This window comes from Triturus cristatus, chromosome 5_1, assembly GCF_964204655.1.
Source record: "Triturus cristatus chromosome 5_1, aTriCri1.1, whole genome shotgun sequence".
NCBI lineage: Eukaryota > Metazoa > Chordata > Amphibia > Caudata > Salamandridae > Triturus > Triturus cristatus.
The window spans coordinates 950,539,039-950,556,313 of record NC_140587.1 but is presented as its reverse complement, the minus strand read 5'-3'; the positions used below and the strand labels follow the sequence as shown (position 1 = coordinate 950,556,313).

The 17,275-nt window shown below is 42.0% G+C and overlaps 1 protein-coding gene across 50 annotated transcripts in view; it reads right to left on the bottom strand.

Moving 5' to 3' along the window:
* EPB41L3 (erythrocyte membrane protein band 4.1 like 3) overlaps positions 1–17,275 on the bottom strand; it is a 904,669-nt gene that overhangs the window by 328,277 nt on the left and 559,117 nt on the right. For all 50 annotated transcript variants that reach the window (XM_085606055.1, XM_085606026.1, XM_085606030.1 and 47 more), the window contains exon 8: positions 10,016–10,103. In XM_085606055.1, coding sequence (XP_085462181.1) covers positions 10,016–10,103 — 88 coding nt within the window. The remainder of the gene's footprint in view (positions 1–10,015; positions 10,104–17,275) is intronic.

Below are 17,275 nucleotides of genomic sequence, written 5' to 3'. Positions count from 1 at the left end.
AACTGTTACGTTTCCTCATAAACTGTGTGATCAGAAATCAAGACCGACCGGGGGTAGACCCGGAAGCAATGAAAATTCTTACAAGATGGAGCCAGAATATATCAGAAGGGAGACATGATAAACAAAATTGTATAATAGCCATGTGCCGAAAGATCCGTAAAGAAATAGAACGCCTACACGAAGAGCGATTAGAGGTAGACGAGTTCGAACAAAACGAGGAAGAAGGGTCAGGACTGCCCACAGGACAGTCGGACACCATAGCCTATGTAGGTAGAGGAAGATCTTGTAATAGGAATCAGACTAGATATCATACTGACTCAATACATCCGATATGTCCAGATAATAACAGGAATTTTCAAATACCTATAATTAATATAAGGTCTAACGAGCATTCGTTCCAAACCGCCGACAAACTACTCCGAGAACGAAGGGGTTATCATTTCCTCGATTCTATGGATGAACAAGATTTAGCCAGGGCAGCTGTCCATTGGGTGGACAGTCCCGGAAAATATAGTGATGATACAGTAGTACGCACATTTTTGAATCTTACCCCAGATGAACAAAGGTTAGCTGGGATTTATATGATTCAACAACTCATTATACTATATCGGAGTCAGCATTCGGACCCTGGTCCCTTGCCTGACATACTGACTGAATTACTTATGAATAAATGGAGAGGTCCAGGTACTGAATTAATTAAAGAAATTCTAGAATCAAGAAAGCAGTATATTCTTTTTGTATGTTCAGAACATGTTCCATTGTCCGTCAAGGAAAGAACTACGTATCACATAGATAGACAGAATCCCTTACGAGAAGTGCACCCAATAAAGGGTGAGGACAATCAGTTTAAACGCGTATTTGTATATACGCCCATATCGAAAATAGAATTGTTACAAATGAAGAAAGTGGTACCCAGTCATGACAAAGACCCAGCGGGTTTTCACCGAGAAATTAAAGACATGTTACTCATGGGAGAGTATACCTACCCCGACATTATGACAATATTAAAGGTATTGATGCCTGCTGGCATTTATGAAAAACTCAAGGAAAAAGAGTGGGAGGTAGGAGACCAAAAGATAGAATGGTCAGTGTTAGAAGCTGAAGAAAAGGCCCGAACTGCAGGAGCAGGGCTTGGGGACAAAACTAAGGCATTACCAGGATTACTAGTACAGGTACTGCCGCGTTTATTAACTACGAAAAAGGAAGATTGGGGTACAATTTCAGCCTGTAAGCAGAAGCAAGATGAAGACACTAGTGATTACTATGCCCGATTTGAAAAATGTTTTGGTATAAATAGTGGCATAAAAGCAAGTAGCGAATCATACCCACATCTGTTTGTAACAAAATTAGTAGAAAATGCTCTGCCCCCAGTAAAGAATAGAGTATTAAAATTCGAGAGTACCTGGCAAGGTAACACTCCATCACAAATGTTACAAATGTTACAGTACCATCACAATAGAATTAGAGAGGAACAAGAACATGAACACAGACGCATGAAAGACACGAAAATGAAAATGTTAGTTTCCCAGACAGTTCCAGCTGAAGGGCATAAAAGGGGTATGACACATTCCGATTCAGCAGGACCTGTAAAAGGGACATGCAATTATTGTAAAAAGCCAGGCCATTACGTACACGATTGTCCAGTTTTAAAACATAATATCGCCATAGGTAAAACACAAGAAAGATCACGGCCACTCAGACAAGATCAGAATGAACAAGGAGCTATGCAGCATGCCCAGGCCATGCCAGCCGCACAACAGCCAATACAGTTTGTGCCAGCTGCACCCCCATTGCCTGTTGCTGCCACACAAACAACAACACGACAAATGTATCAGACCGCACAGTATGAATATCCCGAGTATCAGCGTTACGCATGAACAAGCCTAGAGAGGGAAGTTGACTTACCCCTTATTGAAATCCCAGTAGACCAAGAAGGACCTTATGTACATAGTGAATTATTAGGCCAAGATAGAAAATTTCTACTCGATACAGGGGCAAGTCGAACGACCATAAAACGTAGTGAAGTTCCAGGGGCACCCCTCTCAGGCTCACAGAATATTTCCCTTGGTTTTTCAGGAAAACCTATTGTTAATGAAGTGTCACAACCTCTGCCACTTACGATAGGACCTTTGACCCGAACTACAGATTTATTGCTTACTAAATCATGTCCAGAAAATCTATTAGGAATAAAAACGTTAAAAGCTCTAGGAGCTATAATATGTTGTTCTCCGGAAGGAGTAAGATTGTTTTTACGTGATTTTAAAGGTCACTATGTGTCTAGAGACATGGATCCCCGATTACAGATTTTACCTACACGTCTATGGGCACAAGGCCCTACTGATGTTGGATGCATGAATATTACACCATATCGAGTCACATTAAAGGCAGGAGTGGTGCTACCACGAATGCGACAATACAAGTTACCACCAGATGCTGTAGTGGCTTTACTACAAATCATTGACGAGCTCATTGCCCAAGGAGTAGTTGTGGAAACAGACTCCAATATATGTAATTCACCGATAATACCGATTCTTAAACGAACAGATCCGAAGGCCCCGCCAGTATATCGATTGGTTATTGATCTGCGCGAGTTAAACAAATGCATTGTGCCACAATTGCCTGTGGTCCCAGATATCTCGTCATTACTGACAGCTATTGATTCCGAAGCGACATTCTTCACTGTAATCGATCTCAAGAATGCCTTTTTCAGCGTCCCAATAGATCCGGAAAGCCAATATTTGTTCGGATTTAGTTTAAATGGACGTAGCTTTAAATTCTCACGCGCACCTCAAGGATTTACAGAAAGCCCCAGCATCTATAGCCAAGCACTGAAACGAGAACTTGACAGTATCCACATGCCAGTTAACACTGCTCTGCTTCAATACGTCGATGATCTGCTGATCACCGCCCGAAGCGAACCTGAATGTGAAAAAGCATCACTGACAGTTTTACAATTTCTAGCCGAAAAAGGGCACAAGGTGTCCCCTTCTAAGCTGCAATTCTGTGTCCAGCGAGTTATTTATCTTGGACACTCGCTGTCCAAGGAGGGAAGGCAGCTTACACCAGACCGCATTCAGTTAATAGCTAACATGCCAATACCCAAGACACAAAAGGAGGTGCGGGCTTTCATAGGCCTCACTTCATACTGTAGACAGTGGATCCCGCAATATGCATTTCTAGCAAAACCACTCATTCAGTTGACAACCCAGGAGGCAGCCACATCGACTGTTCTCCCTTGGACTCAAGAACATACACAAGCTTTTGAAAGCCTAAAGAAAACTTTATGTCAAGCACCTGTTTTAGCAACACCATGTTACAGAAAACAGTTTACACTCTTTGTTACAGAACGCGAAGGTACTGCTTTGTCAGTACTCACACAGGATCAAGCAGGAGCACACAAACCATGTGCTTATTTTTCTAGTACATTAGATCCCGTAGCTCAGGCTTTGCCTGCATGTCTGAAATCAGTGGCAGCGACAGCTTTAGCAATCAGACAAAGCGATGCCATAGTGTTAGGACATCCATTGACAGTTCAAGTACCACACGCAGTAGAGGTTCTTATAAATAGAACACAAACACAACACTTGACCATAGCACGACTTACAGGGTATGAACTTACATTGTTTCAGCCACATATAGAAATAAGACGCTGTAACACATTGAATCCTGCCACACTTTTGCCAGTAACCGGAACAGACCCACTAGCCCATGACTGTATTGAAGTTATTACTGTAACGACAAAACCCAGACAAGACTTGACCGATGTTCCATTGTCAGATCCAGACTTGACATTTTATGTCGATGGTTCATGTATGAGAACAAGTACAGGAGAATTAGTGGCCGCTTATGCAGTCACAACAGATACTGAAGTCATTGAAACTAATCGTATAAATACTTTGTCAGCTCAAGCCGCAGAGCTCATCGCTCTGACACAAGCCTGTATTCAAGCCACGAATAAAAAAGTCAACATATACACTGATTCACGTTATGCATTCGGAGTTGTACATGACTTCGGCGTGCTGTGGCGAGAGAGAGGTTATTTAACTTCCCACGGTGCCCACATTCAGCACGGACCCCTCATTCATGCCTTATTAGATGCAATACATCTACCTACTGCAATATCAATTATGAAATGTAAAGCTCATACGAAAGTTACTGATATCATTTCCCAAGGCAATGATCTAGCCGACAGAACGGCTAAACAGACTGCTCAAACTCAAACTCCCGACATGACAAAGACAATAGTCCCGATGCCGACACATTGTATGACAGTTAAAGATCCTACTCTTGACGTAATTGACATACAGACACATGCTACACGAGACGAAATAAAGAAATGGACTGAATTAGGAGGGATCCAAACGGACCAAGGATGGATGATGAAGGAAAAGTCTGTATGGTTCCTTCCTGATTCAATGGTCCAAGTTATAATTAACACTATACATAGTCCGGCACATCTAGGAGAAAAAGCTATGCTAGACAGCATTCAACACATTTGGTTTAATAAACATTTACGAGCAGCAGCCAAACAAAAGGTCCGTACCTGTATGATCTGTTGCCAGTTCAACCCAGGAAAAAGTGTTCCCGTAGAACAGGGTGGATTTCATCCTCCTGATCACCCTTTTGAAGTCCTACAGATGGATTATATCCAGATGGAACGATGTCGAGGATTCAAATATGTTCTCGTAGTTGTCTGCGCTCTGTCCCGTTGGACAGAGGCGTACCCGGTTTCAGATTACACTGCCCCGACTACTGCCAAACAGTTGGTTCGAGAATTCTTCCCACGATACGGTTTACCACGTGTTGTTCACTCAGATAACGGCCAGCCGTTTTCATCCGAATTAATGAAACACGTTTCACTTCTGTTAGGTTATCAGTGGAAATTCCACTGTGTCCGACACCCCGAAGCAGCAGGTCTCGTAGAAAGACATAACCAGATACTGAAAATCAGAATGTCCAAAATATGCAGAGAAAAAGGTATCGACTGGGTAGTAGCGTTACCCGTTGCACTCTTTTACATGAGAATGGTAGCACATTCACGAACAGGGCTATCCCCGTATGAGGTGATCTTCGGTAGACCACCAAATATGTGGGGGACGCCTATACCACGCAAAATAACTGATATTGACTGTAATATGCTGACAGATTACTTGGCTTCCTTGATGTCTGCACTACAATCTTGTCGTTCACAGGTAGCTGCAGCCTTTCCTGACAACACTGAGGTGAAACCCCATGACGTAGTTCCGGGGGATCTCGTCTTTGTGAGGAATTTCGACCGAAAGACTCAGCTGGAGCCCAGGTGGAAGACACCCAAGTTGGTTCTGCTGACCACAAGAACAGCCGTGAAGATCGAGGGCCGCAAGGGCTGGATTCATTCAAGCCATACCAAAAAATTTCATGGACAATCCTCGGATATAGACATTGTGCCCTGCACTCCCTCACAGACTGATTCAAAACTTCCTTTGGTGGAAAAAACTGAAAGCGAACTTTACAAAGTTAAGTTAAGGCCTAGGACGTCAGACGGTTTGATTGTTTAAGTCCTCTCCTAGGTGAAGCGGTTGAATCTGTCTCTGACATGTATCCTCTAGACCTGAATCATGAACAGTCGCGAAAAATGATGAAACGACAGGCGTATTGTAAATCACTGCATAGCCATTGTATAGGGACATTATTAATTTTGTTTTCCTTAAGTCTTTTAATAATTACCCCCGCATGAATTGTCCTATAGACTTGCGCTGCGCAATAACACTTTCATTAGTATGTTACATCATTCCCATCAGACTAGTAATGCTACTAATTGTTGGGTGTGTGGCCGACTCCCTCCCTATCAGAATTATGAAGGAGTCCTGCCATTCTTTCCACACCCATTTACACACAATGGCTCCTGTGGAGCATGGTTCAGTTTAATCAATTCCATAGACTCAGACACAGCAGTTTACCAAGATCATTGGATATGGGGAAACCTGAACCTAGTTTTACTCAAAGTCTGCTACCCTGACAAGGAGGGTCGCCCCAAAAGAACAGGAACTGATCTAGAAAATGAAGTGTATGGATTAGGTAATTTTACACCTAATCTCATGATTCTAAATGTCGTATCCGAAGTTGAGCTAGTCTTACCCACCATGTCAGTATTCCCAGCAAAAGGTGAATTGTGTGTAAGAAAGGTTGGTTCCATACATATGGGCCATAGTCAATGCACTACTACAGTAGAATTCAGTGATCAAGGCAAATCTTCATTCAGAGCTTATCGCCACTCCTACTTTATATGTGGTCAGACTGCATATATGCGTCTACCTCTAGATTGGGATGGTACCTGCTACATAGCATTCCTTTTGCCACCTGTTTTCCTAGCTCCTCCTGATTATTATAGAAATATTCATTTAGTACACAATAGAGAGCGGAGAGATCTCCCAATTGTCGATTATACTGAGACGGCATGGGACAAGTATGTAGATTTCAATAAAGGCATCTTTCCCTATATAGGTACAGTTACCAATAGTAAGCTGATACGTAGATTAACTAGAACCCTTGAAGCAGTAGTGAATGAAACTATTTCCGCCTTAGGCAATTTAACAGAAGAGCAGTCTGCTATGCGGATTGTTGTGCTTCAAAATCGTCTTGTCCTTGACGTCATCCTGGCTGATAGAGGCGGAGCTTGTAGGGTCATCGGATCAAGCTGCTGCGTATTCATACCAGAAAATTCGCCATCTGTATATAAAGCTATAACTCGCCTTCACAAGATTGTAAGCCAGATGCACCAGAACCCAGGCACTTGGACTTGGTCCAGTTGGTTTTGGAATGTGATATCAGCCTGGGGATGGAGAGTTCTATCCTTCCTAGGTATTGGCCTTCTCCTACTATTCAGTTGCTGTCTATGTCTACAATGTGGACCAGCGATCTGTGGTCTGTGTGCCACATCGTGTATTCCACCACCAAGATTTCATTCGTCACGGAAGAAGAAAGAAGAACAAATGATGCTATATGAACAGATCAATGGATTAATGAAGATTGATATCTCTTAACGGGCAAGTAGGGGACAAGGGGGGAATGTGGAAATATGGATTTTTCTGGTCAGTTATGTCCCCTATCTTGGACCCCAACAGTTCTATGTGCATGTCACAAGTACCTGTGTGTTCCCTCCAGTTCCAGTTATAAAGACGCAAACACATGTGCGTCCACCGTCAACATGTCCTCTGTCAGATCCGCCATGAATAGGCCGGATATTCCATTCCTAAGTATGAAAAGCCACCGGCTTTATATGGTTCACTTATGCCATTTTACAGTCCAGGCAAGTAGGCCCTGATTCTGTCATCAAACTCTTCTTGCCTTCTGCCTCTGAAAGCTCCAGTCTGAGCCTGCATCTGTGACCATGAACTTTGTCTCATTCTCTGCGCGGCTCACGAAGCCTGACATCAGCCTATTCTCTGCCAAGAACTGTATTTCACCTTCGAATTATCTGCTTCCCCCTCAGCCGATGCATTCCTGCCTAGTAGCTTAAGTAAACATTCTTCCAGTTACCGAGCAAAAGGCCGGCTTCTCTGTCCTCATGCAAGTAATTCATAGCCTTGTTACCATGGAATATTCCTATCCCCTCGCATTTAGTGTAGACACTTAGACGCTTGTACATGCACGCACAGTCAGTATAGAATAGATTCTGTCCGAGAGTCCTTCTTTTATGGATAACATAGTTCTTTAAACATAGGATGTTAGATATGATTTGGGATTAGGTTGACTTGACCCCCCAGACTTCTTGTCTCCACATGTAGAGCTAAATGTCAAGTCCCCTTCACCCCCTAGTTACACGTCAATTACACGTCAGACCGCTGCGCGCGCATCCATGCCAAGTATTATCTTATAGATCCACCTATACATGACATCACAACCAATTATGTTCCTTTTTTCGCCTTATTACACCCATTTCTGGTTACGCAGAACAACTCGTCATTTTCCTTATCAATTGTTACGCCTACTGCATTTACTTCATTGTCATGTATGTACTATAAAAGTCATTTCTTGTCAATAAAGTGTGTGCTTCACTTCCTGAACCTTCGTGGTGACGGAACATTGGGAGCAACCGATTATAATCGAATTAATGGAATAAAGCCCATTCCGAACCTCTAATACCACGGATTCTGCCTCTCATTTTATTGAGCTATTTTACTATGTTCCTGTATCAAATTCAGTCCCGGTAAAGGAGAAATATTTACCACATTACGCCTTTCTCTATATATATAAAACATATTTAAACTTTACAGAAACACACAGTCACTGGATGATGTCATCAGTGATGTCATTTGAGATGTCATCAGTGATGTCACTGACCATGTCATGAGTGATGTAATATGTGACGTCATCAGCAGTGCATTGTGGGGGCATGAGTTATAGTTAGCTGAACTAACTATAACGGGGGAATTTCTCTGGTTTTGTAGGAGTGAAATGTCCAACTAACTATAACTTTCCCTAACACCCATGTTTTTTTCAGTGAATTTCTAAGGTTTTTTAAATGCTAATTTCTAACTATAACGTGCCTGAAACCTATGGTTTTTTCAGTATACATATACATATATATATATATATATATATATATATATATATATATATATATATATATATATATATATATATATATATATATGTGAGTTTTGTATGTTATTTCTGTATGTGTAGTAATGTGAATTGTTATGTGTATATTTGTCATTGTTTGACATCATGCAGAACTCAGGCATTTTATGTGGGTGTGGATGAATATAACCTTGATTGATGCATACAAAATAAATCTGCAGTAATCATGCGGACATTGCCAGTGATTAATTTAGGTAATCACAGCAGAAATTACTTTATAAGTATTCATCCCGCCATAACAACATTTCCCTTTGTTTACGTTGTGTTCTAGCCCATGTGATGCGGGGTAAGCAGAGCTTACCCTATATAATTTCCTATGTTTCAAACCATGTCAGCAGCTCCACGATGGTCCTACAGTTTCCCCTTCACCCCTGTGGCTTAAAGCCTTACCACAGGGTCTGCAGACAAGGAATTATGGACTGATTAGGGTGAGAGCTGCTTTACCAAGTGCCCATCTTATATGGCGGTTAGCCACACCCCCATAACTATTTCTTCTGGACCAAATATCTCCCAGCATATTTGTGTTACCTGTCAAGTCTGTTTAGTTGAAAAAAGTTTGTATGACAAAACATATTTTCTGAAAATTGTAGCAAAGACTAACTGCGGTAACCCCTAAGCCACAATCATGTTCTTGTCTTCAGTAAGTCTCATTTTGATTCTGTCACTTCCTGTTTTATAACGGCTACTGCTAGAACTCCATTGAAACACTGACATTGACACCTGCTGCTCTTTACATTTCAGTATTATTGTTTGATTTGATAAAAGTGCACCTTTCCACGCCCCTCCTTATGAAAAACTTTAAAACATATTCCCTGCATCTTCTCCATTTGCCCAAACTGGTTTTAGTATTTCCTCAAAGTAGTTTTCGTCAGAAAAGTAAATCTTTTCCTTTATAATTTGGCAGTTAGTTGTGGGAAAGATTTTTTGTTAAAAAATACACAATGCCCTCTTAAAACATCTAGCCAGAAGGAATTTATCGGATCCTCTCACAACTGTGTAAGACAAAAAAGCGACAACTAGCCGGTAACTCCAAAAAGTATATGGCTAAATTGATGCCCATTTCTTTAACTGAATTAATCATCATCTTGTGCCTAGCCAAGAAGTAGCACATTTAAGATACAGCCTGAGTTTTTTCAGCGATATCCACATAGGGCATTGAGGTCCTTGCACTGAATATGCATCTTGAAAGTCAACCTATAACCGGATTCATAGTTACTGGCCTTGTATCCAGCTTTTTAAACTCAATTGTGAACTTCTAAATTGATAATATACAAAGGCTCCAGGGCAACAAACCACATGTAACATTCTGCTACATATTAAAAGATCAATTTGGTCGACAAAAGAAATCTTATACTCACAAGAATCAAATCAAATGAAGAAGAAGCATGCATACCTTGGCATGGTGCAGATCTACACCATACATAGACAATTTTTTGGCGTTTTCCAAGAAGTGCATCTCGGCTTCTGCAGGTGTCATTCCCCTAAACAGAGAAAATCAATAACGTATTCATAATCCGTATCTCTTAGTAAAGATGCCAGTCAATTGTACCCTCAGCATTGCCCAGGTGCCCCAAACTCGATTAAAAAATGTCTCAAGTTATTTAAGAGCCAAGCCAATCATAAATGAACTATGCTATTTGTACAAATGGTCACATGACAAACACGTACATTAGGCCTGTGCTTATTTTTTTAGTTACATCAGGGAATTTAAAGTTACTTTTGCCCATTAACACTGCTATGAGGGGTCACTTTTTTTGCAATGTATAGCCTGACAGAGAAAAGAATACTCGTAGGCGTATTTTTCCCCAAATTATCCATATTTTACATGCCGTGATGCGCACATTTCACAGACCTCTAGTTATATGCAGGAAATTCCAATAAGTCATCTTATTTGAACTTAAAATGCTGACACTGCGTAAGTCTGCAAATGTGTTAATTATCAAATAAAAGCAAAACATATTACTGCAAGAAGGATAGGAAGGTACACACCATTTTCCATCTAAAGTGGTTTGTTGATTCTGTCCAAATGGATTTTTGATGCAACAACGTAATACTATTCCGTCCCAAAACCCCACAAAAACACTTGCGCAATGAAACTTGAGGGGGCCTCCCTGCAAGGCACGTGGAGGGCCCCCCTCCGGGCTCGATCAGTGGCTCTGCAGCCAGAGTGCTGTGCTGCTGTGAGGGATGGGGGGGGGGCGGTAGGGAAAACATTTGGCTGGTACTCCAATAGCTGCAAGGAAGCAGTTGTGAATGTTTTTGGAGTGTGGCTTAAAAGTAGCAAATAACTTTTGGTAAAATGCAAACAACTGCTCATGAGAGAACAATCATTGCCAACAATAACCACTTACGGTTATCAAATCTCCCGGTTCCAAAAATCTGTTGTGGCAACACATCTAAATATAAGGAGCAAGCGTTCTTGCTTCATCTGGCTCTTCTATGAACTCCCATTATAGAGGGGTTACCCCATATGCACAACAGTAAAAGGTGTGAAAAGACTTTAACCATTAATTTCAAAGTTATCTGTAAATCATACTGCATAATCCTCATTTTAATCAAAAGTACAGGACTCTTATTTTTTTGTATATTTTATTTCATCAAACAAATCCTTCATGCTAGATTGTAAACCGCTTCCTCAATCATTGTTTCCACCCAATTATGTGAACTGTAATTCATTAACACTGCAGTTTAATTTAGTTTCCCCATAGCATTTTAGACCTCCTCAAGGCCCTTTTCCGCGGAAAACTGAAATATCATACTAATATATTATTAATTACTACAAGGAATCAATAATCCAAATAAAAAAGCATAAATTAAAAAAGGAAACAAAATAGAACCTTAACCTCCAACATATGTGACTATAACCTGAACGATCTAAAATCCATACCGAAACTATGAAGAGCTGACGATGTGTCAACCAAGACATATTCCATGCTGCTACTGGCTTCAAAAGGAGCACCATATTGTCAATGGATTTATTTATGTACATGTGGACTGGAAAAGTTCTTCTTGATTGTAACTATTTCCCAGCAAGAACGTCAATGTGGAAGTGGAAGGGAAAGGGAAAGGCACACCATCTTAAGATATCGCACCATCTTAAGATATCACTTTCTAGTAAATGCCGCCTCTAAATTGAAATGAAAAACGTAACACTCAAAAGTTATTTTTATACAACAAACAAAATCAAACTCATTAAAAATCCTAGTAACCATTTTTGTTTATTAGTGGTGAGAATCCACTATCATGATCAGGCGCGCAACAACCATTGGGCTCACAGGGCTTCAGCCGCCCCCCCCTCCCCGTCGTGTGTGACAGCCTGGCTGAGACAGCCTCGCGGGCTGGCGTCCGTCTAATTGCAGCCGCACCAGAGTACTTCATGGGTCTTTAAAAGACCATTTACTCGTTAATGAGGCTTTTGTTGTGTTTTCACCCCTTCTTACAGCCATTCTGCCTATGGCTGGAAGACTTAGCCCCCCCCGAAATCTTTTTCAGCCCCACCCCCCCGAAATTTGGCTTTAGTGCCTGCCTGATCATGGTTACATTCTTTGGGGCTGATTATGACATCGGGCGGACGGATACCATCTTGTAAACGGCCGTAGTACATGCTCCCATAGGGAAATGGGAAGTGGTGTTAATCCCTACTCCCCATGGCAGGCACCACGGGGTGCAGGGATTAATAGGGGGGCACCATAGCACACACAAGGAGGCCCTGCTAGGGGCCGCCGAACACGCCTTCGGACAGGGTTTCCATGTCGGAAAGGCTGGCATGGAAACCCTGCCGGAAACTGTGCATCGTAATCCCAAGGCCGGAGAGACCGCCCTTTGGGATTACAGGCTGGCCTCTGACTGGCTGACGGGCTCTTTGAGCCTGTCCGAAGCCAGCCAAAATGACCAGCCGGTTTTAATTCCGATCAGCTGATTCATAATCAGCCGGACGGAATTGAAATCGAAGATGGCGGTCGGAGGTTTTCCGACCACCAACGTAATAAGCCCCAGACCATTTTTTTCTTTTGAAATATGCCCCTCCTCAAATTTAGACATAATGATAATTGAGTAGCTAGGTGCTGCACATGAACCAATCAAGGTCACATTTAGCTGCATGAAGTACTCCTAATTTCATTTAAAATAACTGTGGTTCAGTGTGAATTGTATTATTTACATAAAGAAATATCTCATTAACGCTGTGTATTTCGTGTTTCATAAAAGCCAACACCATAGATTCTATCCCATCTTTTTATGGGATGGAGGTGTATAATGGGTTAAAGTTGATACAACTTATGACAAGATGACTCTCTGTGAGGGGAGACCTCATTATTGCGCTCGCTGCCTGCGAGTTTCCTTCCACTTGCCAGAATCCACCAGAGACCGGGGAGAGACCGGGACCACAGTTCCCAGGTTCCCATGCGGCGTGCAATCCACCAACGGAGGGTCCACGCGCCAGGAGGCGCTTAAGATCCGAACAGGTCTCCAGTGGTGCAGAAGACCTCAATCTTGCGCTCGCTGCCTGCGAGTTTCCCGCCACTTGCCAGAATCCCCAGGAGACCGGGGAGAGATCGGGACTACAGTTCCCAGGTTCCTGTGCGGCCCGCACGCCGCCAACGGAGGATCCACGTGCCAGAAGGCGCTTAAGATCGGGACAGGTCTCCCGCAGCGCGGGAGACCTCATTATTGCACTCGCTGCCTGCGAGTTTCCTGCCACTTGCCAGAATCCACCAGAGACCAGGTAGAGACTGGGGCCACAGTTACCAGGTTCCTGTGCGGCGCGCCGCCAACTGAGAATCCACGCGCCAGGAGGTGCGTAAGATCAGGGCGGGCCCATCTGCGCCCGTCGGCGGCAGGTCAAAGCTGGGCTGGGCTACACCCCTTGGTCCCTCAGGAGCAGCTAATTACTGGTAATGAGATATAACATCCTGTTTTGCTTTTCCCAGTGAACAGCTCTCTGCTGGAGTATGGGCAAAAAGAAGTTACCGCCCTCTATGGGAAAGGTGCCCAGGAAAAGTGCACCCATCACCAAGTACTTGAAAAACGCTGTGGGTTTGATCAATAGTCAGATCGTGCATGGTGAAGAACAACTTGCAGCTGCCAAAACCGAATTAGACGCTGTATTAAAAGAGTCTGTATCAGAGGGCGGGTGTGACTCTTCAGTACTCGTGAGTAACGTGAGAGATAAGGATTCTGAGATAGAGCTACTTATCACCGATGTAATTAATAGGGATATTGCCCCAAATTTGGCCAACCTTTGCATTCTAACAAACCCACTGGAAATTTCAGCACTGTCCAATAACAGAGACCTGCTCCCCCCCCAGCAAAAAAAATGGAACAACTATTCCAAATGAATAATGAACCTGTGGAGAACCAGGTAGTGACGGCTAAAACTAAGCCTAAGCCAAAAAAAGGAGGAAAAAATGTTGGGGCGGCAAAGGGGGATAGCAATCCAATAAAATATTCACAATGGCCGCAAATTCCTGAAACTCTATTAAAACAATTACGTGGAAAATTAGATAGCATCGAGCGACGTTTGATGTCAGAAATCAAACTAGTTCAAAAGGATGTGACCTATTTAACAGACTTGATTTCTGAATTATTAGCTCCAAAACCAATGAACAAGACCACTAGTGCTAACAATCCAGCTGTAAGACCAAAAGAAGGATTAGGTTCCTCTATCTCCGTTGGTGAACCTAAGCAAAGAGTAACTTCTCCTGTACCACCTCTAAGGGACTGCCCAACCACCCGATCTACTCAAGACTTAAGGACCAATAAAGAAGATATGACCTACAGAAACCAACTTGGCGGCTACAATGAACAGTACAGCACAACCTAGTAATAATATTGAGGAGCCGTTACATCTCCCCCCCAGGCAACTCCATATGTTAATATTTTGAACAATGTTCCAAAATTAGCAGAAAAACATAGTGAATAATATGAACGTTGAAAAACCAAGTGGTTCACTGGATTTCTGTAAAGACTAACTTTGGCATCAACATGTTACAACAGAATATTATAATGCTAAGGAGCATGAACTGGGTGGGTAGCTCTAGAAAACTAATCCAGGGAGACTGTGTTGTGGTGAATTTTACTCAACAGGGAGTTGGTAGGGAATTTGATGGAAGTATTTTCAAATATTCCCACCGAGCCATGTTTCAACCAGAATAATTATATAACTGCTTTTCCACTTGGCTTTTTTTTATAGGCCTAGACATAGCAAAGCAAACATAACTCCCAGGTATAACTCAATCCCAATTGCTCCATCATATAATAAGTATGCACCCTTGAGAAGATGTAGCGAAATTGATTGACAGAGTGAGGATGTGGGCGAGCCACTAGTTAGGAACACAGATTATACCCCAACCTGTAACAAGATAGATGCTGACTCCAGCGTACAAATTCATAGGGAGGACCTGGGTGAGCCATCGATTAGTCACATGGGTTATATTTTTACTCGTAATTTGATGGAAGCTGGACCTAGTCACGTCCCTATGAGCCCCTACATATTATGTCTTGGAATGTGGCAGGGATTAAAAATAGGATTAATGATGAAGAATGGTTAAAAACGATAGAGGGGTGTGCTTTAATCCTGATACAGGAAACATGGTATACCAAACCCTTTTTTCGTAATGCCTTTCAAACAGTTTGTACTAAGGATAGCCCCTCTAGAATGGGGAGAGCAAAAGGAGGCTTTGCGGCTTTAATATTCTAACTTCTAACTTATTGTAACTTCGCCTTTATTATTAAGGACAGCCAACACTATGTCACAGTTCTATCAGCTTTTACACTTCTACTCGGAGGGGAAACAGTCTTTCATTGTAATACATTTTTATAATAACATATTTGATAACACAAGATGTAGGGTTATTAAGTCACTAGAAGAAGACCTTGAAAGTTTTTTGAAGGGAGTGGGAGGGAATTATATACTCGTTTGGGCGGGTGATTTTAACTGTGATAAATGTGAAAATGTAGCGGGAGAACCATGTGAATATTGTGACCGTTTCGGTGACTGAATTCTCCACTTCCCACATGATCCCTATGGGGAAGCAATCAACAATGCTATTCATAAATATAACCTAGCAGTTATGGAACCAGATAACCTTGATGGAGAGACAGCTATCCAAACATATGTAGGGGCTAGGTCATCCTCAAACATTGATAATTGTATTGTATAAGTTAACTGCAGGGGTCTGGTGGAAAAACTCCTGATCTGTGTAAGTTTGCTTAGTGATCAACACCCGCTAATTATGTTTTTGAGGCTTAGCCTGACACGACAAGAAAGGGGGAAGGCAGCGGGTATAAATATCAAGACTCAGGTTAACAATGGAGTTGCCATAAAATGGTTGGGTGCGAACCCAACCATCTTTATGGATAATATTAAAGGGAAAAAACAAAGAGACATAAATGTCTGTCTGGACATTTCCTCCATTAACTCGGCAAGTATAACTGCCTTTTGTAATATCACGACCAAAATAGCGGGTGACCTACTATCCAAAAAGAGGAAGAATGTCCGTGACCAAAACCCCAGATGGTTTAACCAGGAGTGTTCAAGGTTAAAAAGGGAATTAAAATCAGTCCTGAAAGTAAAACCAAGAGATAGTGCTAGGATTAGATCCTCGAGGAAAGGTTATAAAAATACGCTGAACCAAAGGAAAATAGAGATTCGTGAGGAGGCCTGGGAAAAATTAATCCAGGTTGCAGAGATACGAGATGCAGTTCTATTCTGGAAAACAATCGATCACCTTTTTTTTAAAGAGAATACTGCAGTGAAAATTGACATCGCTGTTCCCCCCGGAAGATTGGATAATGCATTTCAAGAGTATTTTTAATCTAGAAGCTGTTAAAGTCACTAAATGCAATAGAGGTAACTTTATACTATTGGAATAATAACGCCAGCCAAAATTAAATCTGCCCTACAAAATAGCACCAATGGTAAAGCCACAGGACCGGATGGGGTACCCACTGACGTTCTTAAATACAACATCGATTTATGGACCCCTAACTTATTAAATGCTTTTAATGTCACCTTAGAAGGAGTGTTGCCTGTATCCTGGGTTGAAAGCATTAATGTACCCATTTTTCAACAAGTATTTGCAATGCAATAGGTCTTGCATTTGCGAGATTTTGAGCTATTGGCATTGTAAATGACAAAGCATTTTATTTATGTTTAAAAAACCTGCAATGATAAAAGGCATTGTCATTTACAATACCAATAGGTCAATCAGATTCCTGCACACTTTATTATGTTTTCTGTACTCACGTGCTCGTCAATATATTTTTTGTACGCCATAGTGTATCGCGCTCTGGCCTCATTAAGGGATGTTAATGGTGCGTGGTTCTCTTGGTCCTTCGCAGTTAATAAATTAAAAAATAAACCCTGCTGTGCCATTCTCACAGTTAAAGAGGGTGGATTGAGTGTTAAAGCCTTCCGATGTAACATTACAAACGAATGCAGTGATTTGCAATGTTTGCAGATGCAAACAACCAAGGTGACACCACCAACACTGCATTCTGAGGCTAAAAGAGGTGAGTGTCACATCTGTAAAAAATAGTGGGAGGTCTTGACACCCCTCCCCCGCGTCCACCCCAAGTTGGGCCCTCTATGTAGTAACTGTTATCTGTTTGTATCCTTGCTTTCAGTCCAGTTGCTACTGCTTTTGAGCACTTC